Source organism: Fukomys damarensis, unplaced genomic scaffold (genome assembly GCF_012274545.1).
Source record: "Fukomys damarensis isolate Sample0158 unplaced genomic scaffold, DMR_v1.0_HiC HiC_scaffold_4, whole genome shotgun sequence".
NCBI classification, from domain to species: Eukaryota; Metazoa; Chordata; class Mammalia; order Rodentia; family Bathyergidae; genus Fukomys; species Fukomys damarensis.
The window spans coordinates 10,018,745-10,040,405 of record NW_022900916.1 but is presented as its reverse complement, the minus strand read 5'-3'; the positions used below and the strand labels follow the sequence as shown (position 1 = coordinate 10,040,405).

The 21,661-nt window shown below is 48.8% G+C and overlaps 1 protein-coding gene across 21 annotated transcripts in view; it reads left to right on the top strand.

The window, feature by feature from the left end:
• The window catches only part of Atxn7l1 (ataxin 7 like 1), a 221,346-nt gene extending 200,758 nt beyond the window's left edge, over positions 1-20,588 (top strand). For 10 of the 21 annotated variants that reach the window (XM_033756682.1, XM_033756679.1, XM_033756693.1 and 7 more), the window contains 6 exons: positions 2,749-2,941; positions 5,923-6,044; positions 7,373-7,678; positions 10,172-11,120; positions 13,689-13,763; positions 20,088-20,588. In XM_033756682.1, the coding sequence (XP_033612573.1) occupies positions 2,749-2,941; positions 5,923-6,044; positions 7,373-7,678; positions 10,172-11,120; positions 13,689-13,763; positions 20,088-20,132 (1,690 nt within the window). In that variant the 3' untranslated portion in view covers positions 20,133-20,588. Of the gene's footprint in view, positions 1-2,748; positions 2,942-5,922; positions 6,045-7,372; positions 7,679-10,171; positions 12,215-13,688; positions 13,764-14,654; positions 16,349-17,284; positions 17,952-20,087 lie in introns of those variants that run through there. The other 11 variants (XR_004514539.1, XR_004514535.1, XR_004514537.1 and 8 more) reach the window with 10 other exon arrangements.
• The last annotated feature ends 1,073 nt before the right edge of the window (positions 20,589-21,661 follow it).

Genomic DNA, 21,661 nt, shown 5'->3' with positions numbered 1-21,661 from the left:
ATATATATTATTTATATATATTATATATATACCTCAATAAAGCTAGAAAAATAAAAGTACACAAAAACACATGACTTCTTTGGTAACTTTCTTTACATGTATGTGTACTATAAACTTTCATTTTTTTAAACTTTTGTTATGGAACTTTCTTCATGTGAATAAAAGTCAAGATAATAGTATAATGAAACCCACCTACCTAGTTTCAAGTTGTTATGTGAATATTTTGGAACATGTGCTTTTTCTACATATTTTGATGATGTATTTTGAACTAAGTTGCAGATATCATGACATTCACTTCCAAAGGCTTCCAAAAGCATCTTTATAAAATAAAGATAATTTGCTGTATAGCCGTGCTGCCAATGTCACACTTAACAAAACCGAACTCGCTTTCACTGTGCAGGAGAGGGTGGTCCTGTCATGGTGAGGAACACTTCAAGAAGACCCTATGAGGACACTTGGAAACACCATAAATGTTCGTCGTTAGCAGTTACTTAACTATTACATGTCCATACTACACATTACAGAGGGTATTTTCAAAAGATACATGGAAAGATTCCCACAGCATCACTAGGCTTTCTTAAAGGATGTCTTAAAATCATATGTACCAGTGTTACCCAGGTCTTAGTTTAAAATGCATGGGCAGGGCCAGGGATTTAGCTCAGTGGTTCTGCCACCTACCTCACAAACATAAGGTCCCAAGTTTGATCCCCGGTACCCTCTCCAAAAAAAGTAAACTGCATGTGCATAACTGTGATCTCAGCTACTCTCGAGTCTGACACAGGAGGATCACAAGCTCAAGGCCAGCCACACATGCACACACACACTCCATGTGTATGCACAGAAGATACAAACACACGAATTAAAACTCTGACAGTACTTGATCCTGAGTGTCAGGGTACAGTGCTGTTTTCTGTCCATGTTTCAGCATCGTGTGAACGGTTTTGCTATCTGGTCCTCAGCTGTAAGCAAGTAATATAGTTTCCCTTTCCAGCACAGAAGAGTAGATATTGAGAACAGTGGGAGGTAGTGCCTTCGAACTGTCCACCCTTAGCATGCAGAGTGAATGGCATTCTTGTTTTCATAAGTACAGGAAGGTGAGAGTCAATAATAAACAGTCACCCCAACTGAATTTTTATGACACTGCAAAACTACTGATGGCCTTGTTCTCCTTTGTTTTTTTGTGGCAAAATATATATAACATAAAAGGTGCCGTTTAAACACTTTTAATGTATGGTTTAATTACTTTAAATATATTCACCATCGTATAGGGCAACCACCATCCGTCCCCAGAGCTTTTTCTTTGCCACCATTGAGCCTTTGTACCCATTAGATACTAAATCCCTTTCCCTCCCTCTCTCAAGCTCCTAATAACCACTTTTCTATCTGGTGTGTGGAACTGTAAAATATTTGTCCTTTGTGCTTATTTATTTCACTTAGCATAATGCCTTCAAGGTTCATCCCTGGGGTGGTGAACATCAGCATAGCATTCATTTGGGGGGGCTTGAATATTTCATTGCATCTGTATACACCATGGTCTCTTTATCTAGTCATCTATGGGAGATATGTGGGTTATTTCTACCACTATTCCTTTCTTTTTAAATGACTGTTTTTTGGAATCTGCTTCTGAGACCTGAAAATATTTCAAGGCAACAAAAAGTCCAGGGAGAAAAGGAGAGACAAAGGTAACAAGTCAAAAGTGCTCCCCCCTATGATTTGAAGGAGCAACTTTCAAAGCAGGAAAGCAATTTTCTAATGAAAAAAGCCTCGAGTTTTTCCTCCCAAAATCTTTTTATCCCTGTCTCTGCCCCCTCTTTTTGATCAACCATCAGATAAAACTGAAAAAGTAGAAAAAAATACTAACAACTATTCCTCTTTTAACTTTTCTACTAATATGGATGTGTTTGTTCCCAGTTTGGGCTTGCTTTGTTCTTTACTGCTTAGAAATACATAGTGCTACCTGTTGTCGTGACGTATTTGTTTGTTTTTTATAACTATAGTCACAGCTGAGATGACACCTGTTAGGTGTTCTCAGTCTCATAGAATTCACCCATTCCTCCAGTGAGAAAAATTTCTCTCCAGCACCTACAATGAACTGACCATGCCAGGGAGTAGATAAAGTAGCTTGCCAAAAATTACACTGAAACAGTTATTCTCAGAAGATACTGTTAAACTACACAAAGGTTGGTATTAAGAAACTGGAAGAGGGTGGAGAATTTGGCTCAGTGGTTCTGCCGTCTGCCTCACAAGCACAAGGACCCGAGTTCAATCCCCAGTACCAAACAAACAAACAGACTGGAAGAAGGGACCAGTGGCTTATCATTGTAACAACCTTTTTTTCATGCCACTTTAGTTCCTAAAGCTGTAATGTAATAGCAAAGGAAGTATCTGTATGCCTGTTTCTTCATTATGGGTATTTTGTGAGCGGGTTAGTCTTGTTCACCTGGTTGCACTTTCGAAGAGAAGCAACTGCTGCATTGGGCAAGTACAAACGACCTCCGTGCACATGGGTGAGTCGTCGTAACTGAACTTACAGAAGACAAGTTTGGTAACAGAAACTGTCACTGTTCAGAGCTGACCGTGTGACCTCTCAGCCTTAGCCTTAATCTTTTCCCTCTTGCAAAATTGCCATCTACCTGTCCTCCCTGAGCTGGCCGGGCTGACCAGGCTGCTCTCTGGACACCATGAAATTGGGTGGATCCTGTTAACAGCAGAAAAGTTGATTCTCTTGTTCTCCCCTCTTGCTCTTAGACCCTCATCTGCAAATAGCATAAGCAGCAGCGCATCCTCAAATCACAGCGCCTACACTCCAGAGCCCCCTCTGCCCCCAGTTGGAGCGGACCTCGCCAGCCGGCTGTCCAGTGATGAAGGGGAAATGGATGGAGCCGAGGAATCTGAGAAGTTAGATTGCCAGTTCTCCACGCACCACCCCAGACCTCTCGCGGTAAGACCTCTCTTGTCCCTCCACATCCTTTCCTCGTGCTTTGCAGACACCATGGCGATCTTGACAGAGGTACATAGTCCAGAGCAAAGGGCACTAGGATAGCCTTTACCAAAAGGCTTTCTGTGAGGTTGGATCCCCCAGTTGGAAATGCCCTTGATATCACAAAGCAGAAGGACACAACGGGGATTTAGCTCAATGGTTCCACCACCTGCCTTGCAAATGCAAGGGCCCGAGTTCATTCCCCGGTACCCAAAAACAAAAAACAAATAAAGGATCAACAGGTTCATGTTTTAAAAAAAAAGCAAAAGGAAGGGCTTCCGGCTGGCAGTCACCCTTGAAACACTCAAGTGTCGGCTGTCCCGTGAAGTGCTGCTACAGAAAGGGTGTTTCTGGGCGTGTACCCGGGAGCTGCCCTTCTGGCCTTGCCCATCTACACGTGGAACCCCTGGTACCCAGAGTTAGCGGGGCCACCCGCTCTGGAAACTGTATTAGCAATCTGTCAGGTGCCAGCTGTTGACAGGGCTCCAGGTTTTGCTGTCCTGTGACCATGTGGCACAGAACTGAGAGTGTTGAGGACAGGAGGAGGTATTTTGTGTCAGCCTGATTGCTTATTAACAAAAAGGGCATATTTCCCATAGCGGGGCAAAGTCCACTTTGATGGTTCACAAGGTCACTGGACCCAGAGTGGGAAATGGAGGACTTAGCTGGATGGAGGCTGGATTACATTTGCCAATGGAGCCCTGAGGAGGGAAACGCCTTGTGCAGCTGTCACAGAGCTAAACGCAGGGGGCCTGGAACAGGGCACCCCATGTGGTTTACCCTGGGACGACTGAACAGATCTCAGGAACTGTAGGGAAATCAGTCCTGCAGCAAGACCGAGTGAGCCTTCCCTCCCTCCTGTCTTGTGCAGTGAGACAGGGCCACACCCACTTCCTGTGTCTGGGCAAGGTGGCTACTTTGGCTCACCCACAGCCTGGGACTTTGTCTCTTGGCTGGTACAGAAAGACTTAGGGACAGTGTGGGACGCCTTTTCTTGGCAATGGTAGGAAACTCAAAACTCATCTTTGTGAGCGCAGAGGACATTTCGTTGTCTCACATAGGAAGAAGTCTTGAGGCTTGCTTCAGTGTCTTCACAGTGTCCCAGGGCTGAGGAACCGCCACTGCGAGGTTCTGGGAGGAGACACACCTTCCCTGGTACTGCTGCTGGGCAGATAGCAGAACGAAAGTCTAGTCCTTTTAGCGAGGGAAAGACAGGCCCAGGTGTGAGTGGACACAGGTGAGGCTGGTGGCTGGCCGGGTCTGCCACGATGGCCACGGGGACAAGCCACAGCTCTTCTGAGCACACAACATGCAGCGGAACAGGTGCCCGCCGGCCGCCTTGCCCTGCACCTGTGTGAAATTGGATGCACAGGCAGCCAAAGATGAAAGGCACCTCTGGCTCTCAACTGTGAAAGAGACACAGGCTCCATCAGAAGGCCAGACCCTGGAAACAGCACGACCTCTGTTGGAAGGACGTAAGCTGTGCCCTGGGTACTGGTGCATCTGTGTGTCCCTCGTGTTTTGCTGGTTTAAATGGGAAAGCTGTGATTTGTTTCTTTGCTTTGTTTTCTCATGGTCAACTGACATACTGCTCATTCGCTTGTCCTTGCACTTGAGATGAAGGAAGAAATTATGTTTAGACCTGGGACAGCTCCCGCAGATAGCTGGGAGTAGCATCTGTGTCAGAGAATTCCCTTGTATGTTTTCTGGCTTGGTCAAAAAAAGAACTTAATGTGAAGGTTGCAGAGAAGTGTTTTTCGTCAGTTGTACCAGATTTGGTGGTGTCAGGAATTTAATGCAACCCCCCCGCAAAAAAAACCCAAGTGAAGGGGAACAAAGGGGACGTCCTGCATTTCCTCCTGAGAACTGTTCCAAAGGCAGACTCCAGGATGAGTTTGTGGAGTGGCTGCCAACCCAGTGCTGTGTCTGGGACGGAGGCCAGGGAGCGGCTGGGAGACCTGAGGACGGGGAGCTGTATTTGAGTTATAGAGTCATCTGCAGGCTCGCCTGTGCTCCAGACCAGCCAAAATGTCATCTTCTCAGAGGCCACCACTTGGATTTCTGTCTACTGGCCTTCCGGTTGTCCTGACATCATAATCAGATAGTGTTTATTAAGCCTCTGAATGCCCATATTTCAGCCATGTGGGTTGGTGGGGTGTTTTTTGTTTTGCTTTGTTTTGTTTTTTTTCTTTTTTGGTACTGGGAATCAAATTCGAGGCCTCGAGCTTGCCATCAGCCATGTGTTTTAAATGCAGTGGTTTGCTTTAAACATTTTTGTTTGTCTCACTAATCCGTGCTTTACCACAAATCTCTATGAACCTTGTGCTGAAGAGGAATAGAATGAGATCCCCAGTCTTTAGACATTGGTGGTCACTGGGTACGTGGGCCTTCGTCACGAGACCTCACACAGCCACACAGTGACCCCAAGGTCAAATGGAACTAAGAGTCATAGGTGTGAGATGTGTCATGGGGCTGAGGCCAGGCCTGGGAAGGGAAGTGGCTCTGTGACATTAGCTAAGAAGGCTGACCGGGAACACAGAACCAGCAGCGCCCAGGCCTGAGATGGGAGGCAGGGAACCCCGAGGCCCTCAAGAGGCTGGATGATGATGACGAGACAGAAATTGCCCTAGCTGCTGATTATCGTTGTGTCTTTCCCTGTTACTCTAAAATGCTGGCTCAGTCCCGGGAGTGAAGGATCCAGCCCTCTGAGTCCCCAGGAAGCTGAACGTAGCCATTGTCCAGTCACAGTGTGAGGTTCCATAGACTCCAAAGCTCAAACCACAGCATCACAGAAATATTTTTAGCTTTGGTACTATTTGCTTCTCTATTTTGAGTCAAACGGTACCCCTGTGTGCTTTTATGCAAATGTTATTTTACTCTGTATGGTTTATATTAGCTTATTAACCTGTAATCAAAATTAAAATTTTTTTTTTCCTTCACAGTTTTGCTCATTCGGGAGCCGCCTCATGGGACGAGGGTACTATGTGTTTGATAGAAGATGGGATCGTTTTCGATTCGCGCTAAACTCCATGGTAGAAAAACACTTGAATTCACAGATGTGGAAGTAAGTGAGCACTTTCTGTGCAATATCAGATCAGAGCTGCTCCCAAATTACCTGAACCCTAACTTTCTATATGAACGTCAGAAGCTGGCTTTCATAGAGCAAAATGACCCCCAAATAAGCATTCGTGACTAACTAGTCACTGTCCACCCTTCTTAAGGGTTTCCTGAAGAGTTTTATAAACACGTACGATGTGCTTTGCCTTCTCAGAGATCTATTTGTGCTGGTAATCTTCTACATTCGGGGAAAAGGACATTAGAGGAGATCTCATTTATTTAATAGCATTTGGGGCCTTTTTATTAGTACTCAGAGCATCTAAGAATGTTCAGAATACGCTGCTGTTTGTTGATACTACAGTAAGAATGCTAAATGTTTCATAACGATTATATACCAAGTGCTAGTTGTTTGCTAACCTATGGAAAATATATGTACAGTTGCCAACAGGACAGACCACACAATGTTGTCAAGTGGGTTAAGTTTGTCTTTGGCCCTTCCCACCTCCCTAGGGTGCCCTCCTCACTTCTCCTGTCCCTCTTTCTCCCCTAAACTGCAGCTTGCATTCCACTTCTCGGGAAGTGCTGGAGAATAAAAGGTCCTTCCCAGTGTGCTTACACTTTCATAGGGGATTCACAAAAAAGAAAGAAGCCATTCACTAGATAGAACATATTGGGAAGGAATAACAGGCCCAGGCCACTTGTAACCACAAGGGACTACACTTTGACCACTTGGTAATAGAAGGCCAGCCTCTGGGTGTCGCTCTTGTCACTCCTACAAAGGGGGTCTCCAGATGTCCCAACCCTCCCCTCCCTGCCCCAGGAAGCCCAAGAGAGGAAGAAAAGCCCTTGAGAAGCAGGAGACGACAGATCCACAACTTGCCCCTTCCCTAGGTCCCCTCTCCCCGTCAGGCAGCTGTGTCTGCTCAGCCCCTTTGCATGGTGACCATCTAGACTTGAGCCCCATTGTGTCTGCCCGGCTCTCACAGAGCACGTAGGACTCCAGGTTGACATTTCACATAAAGCAGGAAAGGTCCACAAGAGAAGCTTATGGTTTCTTCCCCCGTGAGTGACCACTCCTGGAGCAAACGGTGCCCGCAATGTCTACCTGTGTCCAATCAAAACCTCAGCCGAGGGTCACTGCCTGTGGGGCGCCCCAGTTTCACTTCCTTGGTGTGTGGTGCGTGTCACGCTGGGCTCTTCCTCCAGGCGGCAGCCAGCCCTCTGCCCCCAGTGTCGTGCAAGTATAAATCCCAGACCTGTGGAAGGAATGTGTTGATCTGTATTTCGCTCCCTGCTGTCCTGTCAGCTCAAGCTCCATATTCGTTTCCTCCTCAGGCACAGAAGCCCGAGCCACCGGGCATCAGGTCCCTCCCCCCTGTTCAGGACTTGCCTAACCAATCTGCTGTCACTGAGCAACATTGGGGCTGCCTGGGTGTCAACTCTGGAGAGCGTAGCACCCCGCTGCCCTCTCGGCCTCGCTGCCCAAACCCCAGGCCCCGACGGGCCCGAACCTGGAGGGATGGCAGCCGATGGGGGCGTGGAAGACATTAGGAAGAAAAAGAACGGCCAAGACTCTTTTTTCTTTAACAAGCATTTAACTCTGCATCAGGAGACGCCAGCACAGTATTCTCTTTCAGCCAGGTCAGCATCTGGATCTCCACGCCAGCTGGCGGGGGAGGATGGGCACTGTGAGGAATTTACCCGTGTCCGTGGGCTTTGCACGGGACTTCCCTAGGCAGCGCGCACAGCCCACAGAGCTGCAGCCCGCTGCATTTGGCACCTAGATAGAGAGCATAGGAACCGTTCAGCACAGGGGACAGCCAGGGGCTCCCAGGGACTGTCCCTTGCCCCTCTTCTCCCCTGCCCATGATGTCCCCCAAGGATTAGCGGGGAGAGGCAAGGCAAGGACAGAAAGTATTCCAAAAGCTGCACCCGTTCCAGTCCTGAGTGAGGGCCAGGTGAGAGTAAGGCCTTCAGCTCCACTGGATGGCACACACTCAAGAGTGAACTCCTGTGATTGAATGGGGAAAATATAAATTGGGACTTTCGGAGTGGATCCCATTCAGGGTCATCCAGTGGGGTCTTCCTATATGACCCATCTGGTATCTGTAGGTCACCTGTCACTGCAAGTAGCTGCCAAACCTCTCCACTATGTCTTTTTGCCTCTCCTTTAGCTGGGAAGGAAGGTGGAGCTGGGGAAAGCTTGAGTGGGTGACTAGTATGGGCAGCAAGGCGACAAAGACAGCAGGAAAGTTTGCTGGTGCCTCCTGTCCTAAAAGTGTCCCCCAGCCTGCTTAGGAAGGGGCTGGGCAATGCCAGACAGCTCTGAGGATGTGTGCAGATCTCTGCGGGCGGGTTCTATGGGAGTCCTTGCCCAGCATGCATCGTCCCTGACAATACGGTTGTGTCACTGCTTAGAATTCACCTGCTCACCCATCCACCCTCCTACCATCCATTCATCCATCTATCCCCGTGTTCATTCATTGTAACAAGGACTTGGGAGCACCTCGTTTAGTGCGGACAGGAGCTTTGACGTTCTTTCGTCTCAAGAGACAGTCAGGTCTCCATCGCCATCATGGCCACTGTGGGTTTGGCAACATTTTTCTCTTGACATTTTCAAGGACACTGTGCTTCTGTGTTCAAGGATTCCTCTGGATTCCACCTTGAAGATGAAAGCCCCAGGCCCCACCGCTTTCAGGCAGAGAAGGGATTGTTCCGAGAGAGGAATGCTAGGAGAGGCACCTACTTCTCCATGGAGCCTCTGTCCCGAGTCCCCTGGCACCTGGTCCTGGTTGCACAGCTGGAGGGCAGCCTCCAGAGGAAAGGGGCAGGGTGAGGGCCTATCCCGTAATGAGTCCCGAGCCCCTGGCCCACCTGCCATCAAGTGCCGCTTTCAGAGAAAGAAGGCTAGTTCCTAGCCATATGGTGAGCCTGTGAAAACCAGCTCCCAGGGATACGGAGGGGATCAGTGTAAGAGATGGGGAAGAACCAGCTTGAGCACACTCAGCCCCTGAGCTCAGTGGCCTCTCCTACAATATCACGAACAGGGGGTGACACCACCCACAGCTGTTGTGCCTCCCCTGGTCCCCAGCAACAGCAGAACCGACCTAGGCCAGAGATCATAAGAGAGAACCATTTCCAGCACAGGTCACAAGACAGTCTGTAGAGAGGCCCAAGAATGAACCTCTGCCTGATGCCAGCCTGGGCCCCAGGGACTCAGCTCAAAGGCGTCACCCTCAACGTCCAGCTCAGCAAGACCATAGAGGAAAACACTGGCTCCCCTCCCCTGGCCATATTGCTCCCCCTCCTCAATTCCTGCCTTGTGTTCAGAACAAACTAGAAATTCCCATCCCCTTCTCTGGATGCACAAGGGTCCTCACATTCTGACCTGTTCCTGATGGAGACAGGAAGACCTATTGAGAGACAGCCCGTGATGACCCCGCCAGCAAGAGCTGAGGCAGGCTGGGGTGTTAAAACGGAGACACATCGTCTTTGTCATTTCCCAAGCCCCACCCCCCGTGGCCCCCAGGAGCTAGTGGCCACAAGCTAGCATGGAATTGCCTCTCCCTGGAGTAACCAGAGGAGGCACACTGCAAACTCAGGAAGATGCTGGCTGTGGGGACAGAGCTGTTCCTGGGATTCTCCAGCCAAGCACAGGATGGGGGGCAGGGGATGGGAACAGGGTTGCAGTGGGCAGAGCGGGAGCTCTGGCCCACATACCCAGGTGGCCAAGTTCTGCCCCCCTGTTTCCAGCTGTGAAATGTGAAATGACTGCTGCTTATAAAACACCACCGTCATCACTGCCAAACAAACAAAAGACAGAGTGGGTAGGCTGCTGGGATCCATGTAGCCTGAATACCAACGTCTTTCATTCATGAACCCCAAGCCATGCTCCAGTAGCCGAGCACGGAGAAATAACTGGGGATGAGAAAACCCACGGGTAGCTGCTGTGTCACAGCGGGGCAGCGTGAGGAAGGGCCATCCTCAGACCCTCCATCCTCCCAGACTCCATCCTCCATAGTCTGGTCCTGCTGGGTGTCCTCTGTCGCCCCGATGCTTAGATGTCACGGAGCCTCCCCGGCAGCGCCAACCTGACATCTCACTGTTTCTCTCTGGCTCTTCTCTCATGTGTAGGAAGATCCCTCCCGCGGCAGATAGCCCCATGCCCTCGCCAGCAGCTCACATCTCCACCCCCGTGCCAGCATCCGTTTTGCAGCCTTTCAGCAACCCCGGTGCTGTGTATCTTCCTTCAGCTCCCATCAGCTCGAGACTCGCCTCTTCTTACATAATGACATCCGCCATGCTCTCAGACGCAGCTTTTGTGGCATCGTCGGACCCACGCGTCCTCATGTCCCACACCACAGCTTTCCCTCATGTGGCCGCAACCCTCAGCATCATGGACTCAACCTTCAAGGCCCCGTCCGCCGTCTCCCCGATACCAGCCGTCATCCCTTCCCCGTCCCACAAGCCATCCAAAACCAAAACCAGCAAATCCTCAAAAGTCAAAGACCTGTCCGCCCGTAGCGACGAGTCTCCAAGTAACAAAAAGAGGAAGCCGCAGCCTTCGACTTCCTCCTCCTCCTCCTCCCTGTCCTTGCAGACCTCCCTTACGTCTCCACTGTCAGGGCCCCACAAAAAGAACTGTGTTTTGAATGCCAGTTCCGCTCTGAACTCCTATCAGGTGGCCCCTCCCTATACCAGTCTGCCTGTGCACAGCTCCAACAATGGGGTGAGCCCACTCAGTGCCAAGCTGGACCCCTCAGGACGGACCTCGATGCCCGGCGGCCCCGCGGACATAGCGAGACAGGTGGGCACGGCGGGCGGCAGCAGTGACTCCTGTCCCCTCTCTGTGCCCTCCCTCGCGCTCCACGCGGGGGACCTCTCTCTGGCCTCACACAATGCCGTGTCTTCTCTGCCCCTCTCTTTTGACAAATCAGAAGGAAAAAAGCGTAAGAACTCGAGTGCTAGTAGCAAAGCCTGTAAAATCACTAAAATGCCTGGTATGAATAGTGTTCACAAAAAGAACCCACCCAGCCTTCTTGCACCGGTGCCCGATCCCGTTAACAGCACCTCCTCTCGGCAGGTAAGGGACCTCCTGGCACTGCCTTCATCGGCTGTGGGGGGCAGGGGGAGCTGGGCAGTGCCCCTGCTTGGTCAGGTGGCTCAGACAGGTGACACAAGTGTGACTCCTTTTCTCATGTCCCATGTAGGCCATCTGCACCCTCTGCTCTGAGAGTGTCTTTTTCAACCAGTGCTGTGCATGAGGCACTGTGCTAAGCACTTTGCAGAGTTGATCTCATTTAGTCCTCACTCCCACCCAGTGCAGCTGGTACAGTTGTTGTCGCCATTTCACAGATGAGTAAACTGAGGCACGCGGAGATTCTGGCTTCCCCGCTCCTCTTCTGTTTTATATCTTGAGGTTCTAAGGACGATTTCATTAAAGAGTTCTGTGGCCAAGAAGTTTGCTCTGATCTGTTGCAAGCCCTGCAGGAAGAGCCCGGGCCCCAGGCAGGTTTAATGACCCCAGGGTCTCACCTGGGGAATGAGTGGTAGCCTGTGTGTGTGCCTGGTTCCTGGGTGACCGGTCTTCTTGCTTCTCCAGGCTGCCTCAAGCCCCACCTCCTCCTAATATAACCATCTTCCTAATGTAAAACTTCAGCCACCACCTGGGGACAGAGCAGCACCCTGTGCGGTGCTACGGCAGGAGTATGTGTTGTGTAGAACCCAGGAACAAGAGGCTGGCCCCAAAAGAAACTGTGTTTTCCTGGGCCATGATCCCACCTCAAATCCAGACTGTCTCCTCAGCTTGAGGGGCCTGCTTAGGAAAGGCCACCCTACCCCCAGCCTAGCAATGAGAGGAGAAGGCACAGCCTGGCGCTCCTTCTGGCCTGAGTGTCCCAAGTGGAAATACAGCCAAGTCTTGCCCCCAGGCCTGCAGTTTACCACTACACAGAGGTGGGCCAGCCATGAGTCAGGAGGAGGACTCTGGAGAAGTGGGACACAGCTGTTAAAAGGTGTTTTCATGTTTGTGTCACTGTGTGTGAGACTTGTTAAAACCCCATGAGGAACACCTCCTGAGGGGACCCCCAAGTCACAAGCATACACGAGGGCAGCAGCAAGTGTGGAACCCAAGGCCAGACAGCTGCAGATGTGGCCAAGATGAGAGGAGGCGAGACCTGGGCTTGTTGCCTGTGCCTGCCACAGCCTCGACTCCTGGATCCAGGGCTATGGGGTGGCACCCTCGGGGTCTTCCCTGGAGACCAAACTGCCTGTGTGTCACCTCTAGTCTCAGGCTGAAGCAAGCACAGCCAGGGCTGCTCAAACCAGAGTGTGCACACCTGTGCACACCAGGGCTCTTGTGAAAAGGCAGCTGTGGAGTGAGCAGGCCAGGAGGGGCCTAGGAGTCCAGGTGGCCACAGTGTCCCACTCGTTTTTGGATCATTTTTAACATTGAGCACCTATGATGGTCTGTGAGCCAGCTCTTCAGATATTAACTCAGTTATTACCTGTTAGTGCTCCCATTTTACTACTGCGTCAACCAAGGCACAGGAAGTTAGGTGTGGTACCCAAAATCATACAGCAAGTGAATCGTAGGGCTGGGGTGTAAACCCGGGCCTTCTGGCTCTGGAGTCTAGGCTCTCAACCTCCACTGGGAGCACTGCCCACAGGAGGAGCACAGGTAGTTCTCTCTGACAACTCTGCCAAAACCAGGGTCAAAAAGAGCAAGGAAGCCTCCACCAGAGGGTGCTCATCAGAAGGGAATTTAAGGACTGGGGATTTAGCTCAGTGGTTCTGCTGTCTGCCTTGCAACAACAAGGACCTGAGTTCCATCCCCGGTACCAAAAAAAAGAATTTAAGAAAAACAAAACCCAATGCACTTAGCTGCTGCCTGGGGGCTGGGCCTCTCCAGCTCCCTCCTGCAGCCCAGGGAGAAAAGGCTCTGTCCAGGGCACAAGTTCATGTGCTGGGAAGGAAGATCTGGGGGTCTGTGCTGATTCTGTTAGGGTCTGCGAGAAGAGACAACGTGAGGGTCCATCTTCTCATACCTGATAGAGTTGGCCACCAAGGTGTGAAACTGATCAGGAAAGCAGCCTGAGGTGTCAAGGTGGAGGAAGAGGAGGTGTGGATAGGCCAAAGGCCAGAGCTGGCTTTGCAGATGAGCAAGATACAGGACTGTTCCCTGAGGACCTCAGGAAGGACCAAACCCTTGCACCTCCAGTCCCGCTGTGCAGGGAGCTGCAGGGACCCCACTCAGCACAGCAGCCTCCTCACCTGGCCCCTGGTTCCCTGCACTGTGTCCTGTCGGGGAACCTGACCGGGAACAGGCCCAGGTGTCTGCAGCAGCTCCAAAGAAATCCAATCTAAAGCAAGATGGGCCTGGTGGCTACCTACCCAGAGGTGGGCAGGCTGGGCCTCCACAGAGCTCAGTGGTGGGGCAGGCAGGGGGCTCCTGCCAAGGCCCTGGCCCTGAGACTCAGCCTGGCCACTGGGGACCTCCCTCCTCCAGGCACCCTCTGAGCCACGGTCATGCTCTGCTCGGACCAGCAGCGAGGATGAGGTACCTCTTCCCCCAGTGACACGTGGTGTCTGTCTATCCAGCCTCCCCTGCACTGCCTTGGGGGTCTGAGTGGGCTTCACTGGTGTCTTTCAGGTTGGGAAAAATAGCAGCCTAGCTTTGTCACAATCCAGTCCTGCAAGCATCCCCAGCCCAGGACACAGCCGACAGGTAAGTTACTGGGAGCAAAATCCAGAGTCATGGTGGAAAGAACGGGCCGGGGGTGAAATCTCCCCTCCTCTTAGAGAATAGCTACCTGGCTTCCACGCTTAGGCCTCCTAGTTACTAGCTGTGTGTCCTTGAGCAAGTTACTTAAATTCTCTGTTTCCATTTCCTTGTCTAGAAAGTGGAAATCATTAGGGCCCCCAAACTCATGGGCTCCTTAAGGATTAAATTAACTTATTTACATGAAGCCTCTTGAAAATGTCTGGCATGCAGCAAACCCACAAGTGCTGGCGATGATTATTACCACCATCATTATTCTTACCAGCTGTCTGGTCTTAAGCAGACTTTGGCATCTGTTAAATGGCCAGTTGATGCCTACTTCCTAAGGGCACTGCAATAGCAGTTGTATAAGCCTGCACGAGACAAAGGGACTCGTGAGAATCTGGGGGACCAGGAAGGGTCCTGGGGGAGCTGTGCCTCCTGAGTACAACTCGAACCCAAAATCTGTATCTCCAAAGCCTCTATGTTTAACCAGGTGCAGCAGGTTATGTTGGATGTGTTATGTTCCGCGATCGGTTATGTAGGGAAAAGGGAGCCAATGGAGAAAAAAGTGAAGACTTGAATTTTTCCAGACCTGCCTCCAGGAGAGGAATTCCATGAACTATGGCATCTGCCCTGAGCTTCCCTCTGTAGGACCATCTGTCTTCCACTGTAGGACCATCGTGCCTGCTCGCAGGAGCTCCTTTGCAGTGCATCCAGCCCCTAGTGTCTCTCGCAGTGCCATAATTGGGGTGTTATCCTTTCTGCTCTAGATGAGAATACTGAGGCTCTGTCCCTGAGTTCTCATGGATCGTCCCAAATGTATGGTTTTGAAAAAGGTTTTCTTTTCTTTCCTAGAAGAACACAAACAGAATGGGCAGGATAAGGACTCTTCCATAACAAGACTATGAAGCCACTTCCAAACCAGTACCTGGTCGTGACCGGCACCAGGCGGCCACACAGCAGGAGGAGGGAGGGGAGTGGGCATAGGGGAATGTGTTTCCTGGACCCTGCCTGTGCTCTGGCCTTTCTTCTCCTCCTCCTCTTCTTCTTCTTCATTTTATTTTTTCTTAATTGACAAACTTTTAGTTTTGAAGAAAAAGGCAAAAGAATATGAACTTGAGATTTACAGAAAACAATACCAGTGTTTTCTTCGTTGTTTTCATTTGCCATGTTTTTACATTCTTCCAAATGTAGGTGTCCCCGCCCCAGCTCCTGATGCTACTACTGCACAGTCACCTTGCTCGGGTCCTGAGGGCAGAGGTCACAGAATGTCAGTTCCAGGTTGGCACCGTCTGAAGCTCTTGAACTTCAGCTCATGCAGAGCTCTTTCCCTTCCTCATCTTCTCCTGCCCGTTTACTTCCATCCCTACCTGCCACTCACACTGGCTATCAGAGGTCGCTAGCTGCCCCCAGCCCCCTTGGGACAGCCTCTTGGGGAGGGGAGAGTGGAGGACAGGCAGGGTGCCCTCAACAGGCTTCCACAGTTCCCCTTGGCTGGGCCCAACAGAAATAGGGCCGTTTAATGATGTGATCTGCCCACCACCACCACCAACCGGCTGTGCTGCTCAGCAAAGATCCACCGGGTCAGGCAGATGCAGAGGGGCCCGGGAGGGTGGCAGGAATTAGAGCATGGGGACAAGATCCCTTAAAAGATGGTAGGAACCAGGTGATTATGTGGCCTGCGCTTGTTAGGAATCCACTGTGCAGCATCCGTTCCAAGGCACAGTGAGTGTGCAGAGCCGGAGCTGCACTCTGGGCCCAGCCTCCTGGGAGTACTGGGTGTGATCCCCTGGTGAGAATAAATACAGCACTGCCTGCACAGCCAAGATGAGCTCGTGCTCCATGTTTGGATGCGTGACGCAGAGATGCCCAGCCCCGAGGTGGTGGTGAAGACAGCCACTCCGGTGAAAAAGAGCCATGTGGAAGGGCTGAACAACAGCCTCCCCACCAAGTGCTCCAAAGTGCTGCACACTGGAGCTTGGAGAGAAGCAGCAGTAGCAGAACCTCTGGTAGGGAATCCCGGTCAGGAGCAGGGCACCGTGTGCGACAGGTGACAGAGTAGATAGGAGAGGTGCCTGGGGATCTGTGTCACCCTGAACCCAAGCAGGAGTGTGCCACCCTCATCCCCACCCTGGCCTTTCCTTTACTCTCCGACCCCCCAACCCAAAGATCAGACTACTATTAAGTGTCACATGATTGGAATCCACAAAGCCGGGAGGCGAATGGAGCGATTTGAATCAATGGAATTGCACTGACAGTGTTTCTTATAGGATTACAAAATTTTTAGTATAAAAGGAAGATTTTTTTAAAAAAATCAGGAGTCGATATTAAGTACCAGGACATTAGTTTAGATGATTTCATTTTCATTTCTACAGTGTTAAAAGTGCACTTATATGCTGGTTTATTTACGTCTTGGGGGAAAAAAAGAGACTGCAAATTAAAGGGATGATTGTTACTTTTTGTTTATTTGTTTTTTAAAAGGTTAAGGCAGATTTTAAGACTTACAAATGTTTAAGAAATTATAAACAAGGTTAGACCCTTTGAAAAAAGTTCAGAAGATATTCTTAAAGAAAATTTTTATAGTGTTAATTTTGTAATAATTTATGTTTTACTATATTACAGAGCTAACTGACCAGAATAGTTTCAGAAACAATATGAAACTTAGGAAAGTTTAAGCAATGTTTATATTTTTTAAATGTTCTTTGAATTATGTTTTTATTGTACATTTCTTCAGACTGAAAAGTGTGTACATAATCTTTGTTATTTTTGCACAATTTTTGTCTTGTTCAGTTTTAGAAGTCTATTGTTTTTTATAATTTATTTTGAGTTGTAAAACTTGCAGGAGTGAAAACAAAACAAAAAAAATCTCAGCAACAAAATAACCCTCTGATTTATAAACTCATACTCAGAGAGGGAAAACAAAGGTTGAGAGATTGAGTGGCTGCTTCTGAGAAATAACGTCTCAACAGAGACTGAAGAACAACTCGACAGGTATAAACATTTTCGCTTTCTACGTCTCAAATCGGAAGCTGGACTAAAAGAGGCTCCCCACCAAATGCTGCTTACTTTCTCAAAAGACTGGCTTTGATCAAGGTGAGGACATTTCTGGAAAACTGAGAAAAAAGGGAAAACCCACGGTATTTCTTCCTTTGCAATCAACCACAGGTTTACTTAATAATGATGTATTAAAGAAAAAATTTGCAGCTTGAAAAAAACAAATGGAATGCAAATAAAAGGTTTCCTTTGGGTTTGTTTTCATGGAGTTCAACTGGACCAGCCTATAATCATTATTAGGGTGATCTCCTTCCGGTCCTTCTGTTCCACACACCCCACTGGGCCTTCTCTCCCAGCCCCTTGACTGCACACACCCCTATTTGCCTGAAGATCTCCTGACTTGTCGCCAGCCATCTAGAGGCTCGAAAGCTGTGGTTGTTAAGCATAACGCAATGCATAGACCTGTCAGCCATATAATTTAAAAAAGCGACTTGGATTACTTGTATGCCTTCTTTTGTATTAATGTACCAATTGTAAATAATGCTGATCAACCTTTGTAGAGAATAGTTTATACAGCATATTCTATTATTGCTGATTCTCAGTGAACTCTTGTTTTAAAAAAGGAAAAAAAAGAAATTTTCTATTTACACCTTCTATTTTGTTATGCTGTCAGCCCATGGCACTTTAACAAAACTCTGTGGGTTTTACGTAGCTGGTCAGTCATGGGGTATTAAATAACTGTTGTTGCACAGACAAGAATTTGCACCTGCTCATTTGTCCTTTCCTACTACCAATTTTAGACTCTTTTCCAGAAGAATTTTGAAGAAAGCATGTCCAATCATTCTAAACAAATGCCACACTTGTGAGTGGGGTTCTTTTCTACGATCCATATTTTGTAACACTAAGTATTTTCCTCCTTGGTCCCGTACCTTTATGTCTTAGCACTATCAGATAGAACCCATTCCATGCCTGTGATATTGTAAGCAGAATAAATGTCTGAAGTAGGTGTAAATAGTAAATTCTATGGCTTACAGTTTTAAAAGGAAAGAACAAACGTGTATCTATTGATACGGAGTGGTTCACCACCAGGCCTGGAAATATTCTCCAGTGAGCGATTGTATTTTTTTTTTTTTGTAACCTGGCTTTGTAAATAAAATAATTTATATGTTTGTAAAACATTGTCTTTGGGTTTTCATACAATTGAAGTTTTGGGTGTTGCCTTTGTTTCCTTGCGGGTGACCAAAGACCCTTTCCCCTGCAGCATATGCTTGTGGAGATGAAGGAAGTAGAAGAGATGATGGAGAATCAGTTGAACAAATATTTGTGGGGCCTCCCCTGAGCTAGGCTCTCTGTGTTCCATGAGGAGAAACAGACACAATCACTGTGTGGGAGCAACCCAGTTGGCGAGAGAGCAAATACGCAGTCCTAGTGTGGAGTTACTGACGGTGGCAAGTTCTTTGTTGGGAAAGATGAGTTCTACGGAAGAGGAAGTAACAGGAGAAGCTGGTATAATGTGGCCAGGGGAAGAGTACAGGACAAACCTGTCAGGAGTTCCCTCGGAAGAAGAGACCAGAAGCAGAGATAACCCAAGGATGGAAACGTTTGGTAAGCTCTCAGAGGATCCACTATGCACAGCAGGGCCAAGAGAGGGACTCCGTGTGGAGACAAGGTCACAAATGGCCTCGCTGAGTTTGGACTTGGTGCTCATTTCATGGGGGGCTGTGGAGTGCTGTGGAGGGGTTTTGGGTGATCTGTTGATCTATTGAAAGTGCTGAGTGGCTGTGTGGAGAACCAGCCAGGATCTGTGTGAGAGACCTGTGAGAGAATATCCATGTGATCACAACATGGTGAAAAAGAGAAGTAAATGGGGTCAAGATATATTTTCAACATTAAATCAACAAGACTTGCTCAGAGGAAGAGGGACTCCCAGGTTTGTCGGAGAGTACTGGTGTTGGGTGAAGATACCATTTCTCCACATGTGAGAAACCAAAGAAGGAATGGGAGGTTGGGATAGTGTTTAATGAAGATCAGAAATTTATCTTGTGCCCTTCACACAAGCAGCCTGAGGTGATCTCCGAAGATGGTTTCAACTGAACTCAGAAAACCTACAAAATCATGAAAATCCAGAGATTCCAATCTTCATATTCCCTTTAAGAGCACAGTGGAACTGCTCAGGCCATCAAGGGTACGCCTGCCCTGAAAGCCACTGAGTGTCTGAAAGATGTTACTTTACAGAAGCAAGGTATGCCATCCCTGTGGGACTGGACCCAGGGTCAGTGGCCCAAAAGAAGTACCAAGGTTTAGCTGCATCTGCTTAAAAAGGTGGAGTTCTGCGGTCATTGAGCACACGCAGGGGACAAAGCACCTACGTGTGCACAGTGCTTATGGAGAGTGTGCCTGGATGAACCCAAGCCTGAGCCCCCCGCCACACTGAGATGATCCCCACTAAACAAAAGCATATTGTTCCCAAACCAGAAGAAAAGGCTGCACAAAAGAAAGGGATGGCCCAGAAGAAACCAAAGAAACAAAACAGCCTGGGAATGAATGCAACATAAAATAAATGCAAATAAAAGCAAAAAAAAAAAAAAAAGTTTGATTCTGTTCATGTGTGTTCCATAGATGCCCATGAAGGATAAGTTGCCACATCAAGAGGGCCTGTTCTGCACAGTACTGAAGCAAGGCTGCTGATGTTATCACAGCCACAGGTATGGATGGGATCCCTTGAAAGACTCCAAAAGGAGACAAGCAGACATTCAGACCCCATAGAAGCTGAGAGCTGGCAAGGGGCCCGAAGATGAGACACAAAGAAATGGTTCCCTGGAAGCCAGGACCGGAAGACACTGCAAGAAAAAGTCCATTGAACCCAACACTGTTGCAAAACACAAGAGAGGTGACAGCACACCGGGGGGTGGGGGTTGCAACATGGAAGTCACTGTTGACTATTGGTTTCCTAGAGTCACCATACAGATTACCACAAATTACCATTTGGTGGTTTGAAACAACAAAGACTTATTCTGTCAGAGTGCTGGAGCCCAGACATCTCTAGACTTCCAAAGCCTTCAGGGAAGACTCCTTCCTTGTCTCTTCCAGTTTCTGGTGACTGCCACATTCTCCAGCATTCCTTGGCTTAGAGACCTGGCCTTCTCTCCTGAGTCTCATACCTACTGTGTGTCAAATCTGTCACTGCTCTCTCTCCTACAAACATGGGGCCTAAGGCCCACGCTAAATCCTGAATGATCTGTGGTGATGCTTAGCCTTGTTACATCTGCTAATTCCTTTCTCCAAATTTCACAGGTCCTGGAGCTCAAGACAGGGACATCTTTTGCAGAGTTACACTGACCTTCATGCTGCAGTGACCTTCATGCAGGTGTGATGGAGATGGAGGGGAGGGGAGGGCAAGCCAGACTGGAGTGTTCTGAAGACTGGGTGAGAACCAAACAAGGGAATGCAGGAAGTACAGGCAATCCTAGAAGACACACATGCCTGTTTGTAATTGGGGTGGCTTGGTGTTTTTTTGTTTTTTGTTTTTGTTTTTGTTTTTGTCATTTTATCAAGGAAGGAGAGGCTAGATTATGATTCATATAACAGGAGAGGAAGGGACTGGAGGAGCAAGAGAAAGAGGTGATTAAAAAGAGAGAAGGTTGTAGAGAGGCAAGAGGGAGGCACTGACCGGCCTGTGTAGGAAAGGGGATGGGCTTCATGAGGAAGAAGCTCACTTGTGGTTTCAACATTAGGAAGATGAGGGGTGAGGCCTCTCAGTGACCAAGAGGCTGAGGGAAGTTTGAAGATAGTAAAGAAAGGATGAAGTAGTGACTAAGGAAACCAGACTGCCAGGCAGAATTGAGAGCACTTTGAGATCTGTGTTTAAAGAAAGAGCCTGACATGAAGAAGACAGGCAGGGGGTGTTTGAGGACACCAAGGAGCAGGACAGGACCACATGGAGCCAATGATCTTAGGCAAGCAGAGCATAGTGGTGATCTCAGCACTCTAGGAGGCTGAGGCAGGAGGATTGTAAATTTGAGCTCAGCCTGAGCTACATAGTGAGTTATCAAGAACCTATCTCAAAATCAAAAATTTTAAAAGGGCTCAGTGTCTAAACCCCAGTACTAGAAAGAGACAGAGAGAGAGAAAGATCTTAGGCAAACTAAAGCAAATTTCTTGTCATTTTGCCTCAGCCCTAAGTGAATATATTCACGCATTCTGCAGAGCAGAAAAGCAGAGGGAGCAGAGTCGAGTCCTGCACATGGTAGGCCCTGTGAATCCACGTAAATTGGGGTTCTGCACAGCCACTGTAGGGTGGCGCCTCGAGCACCTACAGCTTCCTTCCTCCATCGGCTCTCCAAGATTACTGGCCACCCACGACTGCAGTGGCCTGAGTCACTTCGCCCCTCTTGTGCATTCTGTTTTGTCCAAATCCAGCACTCTGAGAAAGCTCCTTCAGAACTGGGCAGAGGCTCGGAGAACCCATAGGGAGGCCAGACTGACTGACTGATAGGAAAGCCCCTTTGCATAGCTGAGGAAACTGAGTCTCACACAGGCTAAAGGAGGCACTAGGAGCCAGTGGCTGGCCGATGGCCGGCCCATTTGCTCTCCCTTCGGTCTAGTTCTCTCATTGTCCTCATTGCTTCCTGCAGACTTACACTCTATCGACTTTTTTTCCCGTACTAGGCCTTGAACTCAAGACCTTCTCACTGAGCTACAATCCCCAGCCCTTTTCCTTTTTTCTTTTTTTTTGCGGGGGGTTCTCATTACATTGGGCTCAAACTTGCAATCCTCCTCCCTCAGCCTCCTCAAGATCTGGGATTACAGGTGTGTACCACCACGCCCAACCTCTCTACCCACAGATTTTTCTTCTTAAACTACTGTGA